The sequence below is a fragment of the Pagrus major genome, chromosome 21 (assembly GCF_040436345.1).
Source record: "Pagrus major chromosome 21, Pma_NU_1.0".
NCBI classification, from domain to species: domain Eukaryota; kingdom Metazoa; phylum Chordata; class Actinopteri; order Spariformes; family Sparidae; genus Pagrus; species Pagrus major.
This window is the reverse complement of record NC_133235.1, coordinates 24,118,036-24,123,222: the sequence shown is the minus strand read 5'-3', so window position 1 is coordinate 24,123,222 and position 5,187 is coordinate 24,118,036. Positions and strand designations below refer to the sequence as shown.

Here is a 5,187-nt window from a genome sequence, read left to right as displayed (position 1 = left end):
TAATGTTTGATGGGTGAGGGAGAGCTGAGGAGTGAGCAAATAAACGCAGTATATACGTGTATGGGGCAGCCCGTCTGTCATTTTTATCTGAAGCGTCACGTTGCACGTCACTGACGTCACATTTTACGTCACGAATGCGCCGGACACAGTTGTAACAGAAGAGAAAACAACAGTTTTAGATATATTATAGATATGTCTATGGCCTGCCCTGCCTGCGGGAAGTGGGAATGGGATCAATCGGCGATTTTAAGAGGGTTGACCCGCGTTTAAAAAACCCGTGTAGACCCGCTAATATTGGTGGAAAAGCGGTATAACCAAGAGCTCTTGAGTGGAAACTGAAAAGTCGGAGCTTTGAGAAGCGTCAGTGAACGCAGCAGCAGCAGCTCCAGTGGGGCAGGGGGGACGGGCTTCAGGCAGGAGGTCATCACAAACATGGCGTGGAGAGGATGTGTCATGAAATGGGCCAAAACAGAGTTCATCAGATCCACCAACACTACCTCAAAACGCTCCAGGTGAGCAAATAAGAGCAACAAGAGTAATTAAGAAAATGAGCAGTAACCTAGTGTGTGTGTGTGTGTGTGTGTGTGTATGTGTGTCGAGCAGCAGTGTGTGATTACCTAAGTGTCATTGTACAGACCCGCGGCTGTGTGTTTCATTTGTTTACAGTAACAACCTGCCAGACCGGCAGCACCGTGCGTGTTAGCTAACTATCTGCTAACTAAGGTTATTGACGAGCGAAGCTACTCCAGCAGTTTCATTAATGTACAGCTTTTCACACTTCGTATCATTTTCTCTGCCAAATCTACAGCTCCTGTGCTAGCTGTGTTAACACCAACACACCCCCTGTACTTGAAGCTGCCAGTCTGGCCGGCTAACTGCACTGCTAACTGTGCTAACTACCTAGTTAGCAGCAGTTACTCTAACCCCTATTGGTCTTGAGTACAGGTTTTTTACGTATTGTACCTTTAAATTCCCAGTGACGCTTACCACTCCAGTGCACAATGTGATTTCAGACGTGACTGTAAAATGTCCTGCCCCAATTGTGTTTGAAAACCACACTTGAGAGATCACTGCACAAAACGTGTGTATATTGGCCTATGTATCGATATCAGAATTTCTTTACTTCCTTATATCGGTCGAGGTATCGGCCCCAAAAATCGAGTATCGGTCAGGCTCTGGATTTCTGATAACCGATTGGTCATTTTTTCTTGCTAAAATGCCAAATATCCTTTGGTTCCACCTTCTCAAATGTAATGCTTTGTCTTATTTGATCATAAAATAAATATTTTTAGGTTAGGTTAGCATTACAATCTTCACAGCTTTTTCAGCAGGTTTTTTTTATATATATTGGTTTGTATCATACAAGTGTACCAAAGCTGTTTATCTATAAATTAGGTTTTAATATTTCCTCCTGTGTCAACATGTCTTTTTCGGCAGACTAGACCCTTGCAACCAACAGAGGAGCGGTTTCCGTCGGGAAGCCAAAAGGTCGGATACAAAGAAAGGAAATGTCACCCAAGAAACAAACCCTTCACCCTCTGAGGCCGGCACACCAGGTCCCCCACCTCCTCCCAAAGCCCCCAGACCGACACTTTTCAAACCACTGATGTTCACAGTAGGGGTAGGTCGTCTCATTTCTCTGCTGGAATAAGAGAAAATAGATGCATGTAGTAGTGAGGTTTGGGACAGTATGATGCTGTTGGTTGTGGTCTGACTCCATGTCAGTTTACAGGCTCCTCCTTTGGTGCCGCGGCCATTCTGCAATATGAGACCCTGAAGTCGAGAGTTCAGTCTGCAAAAGATGAAGAGGAGGAAGAAAAATTGTCACAGGTGAGGTTTTAATGATACAAACTGCTGCCTGTCAACCAATGTGAGAAATAAGCTGCTTACAGCCATCCACTCATCACCAGGGGTCCCAGGACATGGCGTACTGGCACGACTGGTGGAACCAGCTGTCAGGCTTCCAACGACAGCTCATACTGGTGATGTCCATGGTGGATGACTTCTGGAGCAGCCTCACAGAAGGACAGAGGACTGTCACTGGTAACTTATGTTGCAGACTCATGTTGTTCTTCTGTTCATGTTTGATATTGTCTCACATATCTTCATAGTGAGGAGCTTTCCTTTTTACCTTTTTCCAGGTATCATTGCGGTAAATGCTGTAGTCCTGTGTTGCTGGCGGATCCCTGCAATGCAAAGGAGCATGATTAAGTACTTCACATCTAACCCAGCCTCCAGTGAGTATGCCTGTTCTTCCCATTTTTTGAAAAAATTAAATAAATAATACAAAGTGCTTACACAAGGATAATGAGGACAATTTTTTGTGGCATCCAAGGGCATGTTTAATTTTCAGTCCATTTTTCACTCCCTCATCAGAAACCCGGTACCTTCCCATGGTCCTGTCGTCCTTCAGCCACTACTCCATTATCCACATGGTGGCCAACATGTATGTCCTGTGGACATTCTCTTCAGGAATTGTCTCTCTCTTAGGGAAGGAGCAGTTTCTTGCAGTCTACATGTCTGCCGGTGAGTAAAATAAAGAATAGGACTGGAGTGTGATAACATTAAATTGAATATAAGTAAACTCTTGAAACTGCTTTGAACCTATCAAACCAGAACTCCTTTTAAAGATATAATACCTAACATTTTGGCAATAAAAACAAGTCAACCTTTGTTATGTATTTTGTGTTTCTTCAGGTGTCATTTCCACTATGGTTAGCTACATGTGTAAAACAGCCACTGGACGTCTCTATCCATCATTAGGAGCGGTGAGATATTTGCTTCATACTTCATACAGTTTAACACAAAAAAAGTACAATAATCCTAATCTTTTGACCCGTCTTTAATTTGATCCACAGTCGGGTGCCGTCATGGCAGTACTGGCCGCAGTCTGTACAAAGGTGCCAGAGGCCAAACTGGGCATAATCTTCCTCCCCATGATCACATTCACAGCAGGGAATGTAAGTGTGTGTGTACATGAGGTTTGTATTTGTGTGCATGTTTGTGTTTGCACTCCTGGTCTTGGGTGTGCACCGTGCGTGTTTAAAAAAAAAAAAAATAAATAAGTAGGTTTCTTGTCATGTACACACCTCTGATGTGTAATGTGAATTTAAATAGTTTGGTAATTCACTCAATGAAGAGGATGTTGTTGACATTCACATGTTGTGTTTTCGCTGCAGGCAAGAGGTGTAAATCTGTGCATGAACGAAACGGACAAAGTCCAGTGTGTGTGAGTGAATGTGTAAGTATGCATGTCTGAATGCATGATAGGCGGATAGTTGTCGTTGATCTAGTGCGATTTACATTGCGTGTAACTTCAGGTTCCTGTCACTGGTCTATCTTTAGGCTCTGAAAGCGCTCATCGCCATAGACGCAGCAGGGCTTATTCTGGGATGGCGGCTGTTTGACCACGCAGCTCACCTTGGCGGAGCCCTCTTTGGAGTGTGAGTGTCCAATGTTTCTCCAGCGCTGAAAAGAATAATCGATTATTGCTTTTGTAAGAGAAAAAAAAGATTCGAAAACTGAATATAAAGTATAAATGATGTAGTTTTGGGGAAGAAATTTTAATCAGAAGAGAAAGAACATCATTGACTGTTTTTTTAATGACAAATTAAACGAACTCTCTTCATTTTCATGACTGAATAAACAAACTGACCTTAAAGGACGACACAATTTCATACTGTTTTACTTTGTTTATATTTGGCGGACCCTGCCACCTTTCTAGTTTCCAACAGTGTTCTGGGGACCTTATTTTCCTCTGATAACAGCTTGTTTATTCAGTTATAGAAAAAACATAGTGCCCCTTAAAGTCTTACTTTTATCATTATGGTACATGAGATGTAGTTGGGAGAAAAACATTTGGGGTTCGGTTCACATTGTAAGAACTGAAGTGAAAAAGTAAAAGCAGTGACGCAAGTATAGAATTTTGTTCATGTGTTAACAGCTGATGAATACACTCATAATTATGTGTTATTGGATGTCTTTAGACTTAAAAATGTAGTTCAGCATTATATATCGCTTACAGTGACATTAATCTTTTAATAGCATGTTAATGAGCTTAAACGTGGTTTGGTGGCTTGCTGTCCTGCACTCATTTAACCTTCTCTATGCATCTCGTCCCACAGATGGTATGTAGCATATGGCCACAAACTGATCTGGAGGAAGAGGGAACCTCTTGTGAAGCTGTGGCATGACATGCGTTCTCCAGGTAGCAGTGGATCCAGGCCAGGAGGTGGGCCTGGTGTCAGTGGTGGTGGTGGTGGTGGTGGTGGTGGCAGCAGTGGACCTGGACCACAGTGAGACTCTGCAAGGTCTCTCGGATCCTCTTTGTAAGAACTGGACGCCAGAGTTACCTCAGAATATGCAAGGACACTTTTTTACACCAATAAGGAGTCGTATGTTATTGTTTATTAAGAAAATATAGTTTTTCATTCAAGGTTAGTATTGAGCATAAGCTGGTCTGTTTTTTTACAGCCGTGTATAACTGCCACGCCAGAAAAAGAAAAAGTATTCGGTATCATGTAGCGTGAAAAGTTCAGTTATTACAAGATAACAAGATATTTTCACGTCATTACGACACACCATCTTATGGCATTATAGCAAATAACATATAATAATATACTATTTATCGTGATAAAAGTTTCAAGTTTAACATGAACATATCTTATTGCAGTTATAACATTAAACATTTTATGTTATTACATTACGTGAAACATTTCACGTGATAACAACTAGTGAGTTGTACAAAGAAACAATCCATTTTTTATGTTGTGACGTTGTACTGATCCATTTTCTTTTTCTGTGGTGGCAGCGATAACCTCCCGTATGTTTGAATGCTGATACAATTCAATGAGTAAATAATTTGCTGAACTCAGTGTAATATACAGTCCTGTGGGCTGGTCTTATGTTGCTATTTTAAAAAAGTATTGCAACAATCGTGACACAATTATTTAATAAAAGGGGATCAGTCCATATTCACATAAGAATATATCTCTTCATTTCTGACGAGTGGGAACGCCTTTCATAAGGTGCCATAGATACTGCAGAGGGATCTTGGTCCTTACTGGCTTGACAATATTTGAGACAGGAAGCCATGAAAAGGAGCCATTTGAAATGACTGAATTTGACTTTTTTGGTAAACTTTTCCTTTAACTCTTATTAACTGAATACAATGAATTCATCCACAAA

The 5,187-nt window shown here is 41.4% G+C and overlaps 1 protein-coding gene across 2 annotated transcripts; it reads left to right on the top strand.

The window, feature by feature from the left end:
• The first annotated feature begins 412 nt into the window (after nt 1-412).
• Nucleotides 413-4,985, top strand: parla (presenilin associated, rhomboid-like a). Of its 2 annotated transcripts, none has more exons than XM_073490814.1 (10): nt 413-512; nt 1,438-1,621; nt 1,726-1,830; nt 1,911-2,043; nt 2,142-2,237; nt 2,377-2,526; nt 2,698-2,768; nt 2,859-2,960; nt 3,346-3,443; nt 4,125-4,985. In XM_073490814.1, exons 1-10 carry the CDS (start codon nt 433-435, stop codon nt 4,297-4,299), a joined length of 1,194 nt encoding a protein of 397 aa, XP_073346915.1. In that variant the 5' UTR covers nt 413-432; the 3' UTR covers nt 4,300-4,985. The 2 variants fall into 2 exon arrangements, with proteins under 2 accessions (XP_073346915.1, XP_073346916.1); XM_073490815.1 differs by lacking the exon at nt 4,125-4,985 and adding an exon at nt 3,180-3,241 and having other exon boundaries at nt 3,346-3,430.
• Nucleotides 4,986-5,187: the final 202 nt, after the last annotated feature.

Excerpts from the sequence above, each read along its gene's own strand:
- parla (XM_073490814.1), top strand. The coding sequence starts at position 433 with ATGGCGTGGAGAGGATGTGTCATGAAATGGGCCAAAACAGAGTTCATC. Across the intron at positions 2,769-2,858 it reads TCTATCCATCATTAGGAGCG|TCGGGTGCCGTCATGGCAGT; the intron begins GTGAGATATTTG and ends TTTGATCCACAG. Across the intron at positions 2,961-3,345 it reads TCACATTCACAGCAGGGAAT|GCTCTGAAAGCGCTCATCGC; the intron begins GTAAGTGTGTGT and ends GTCTATCTTTAG.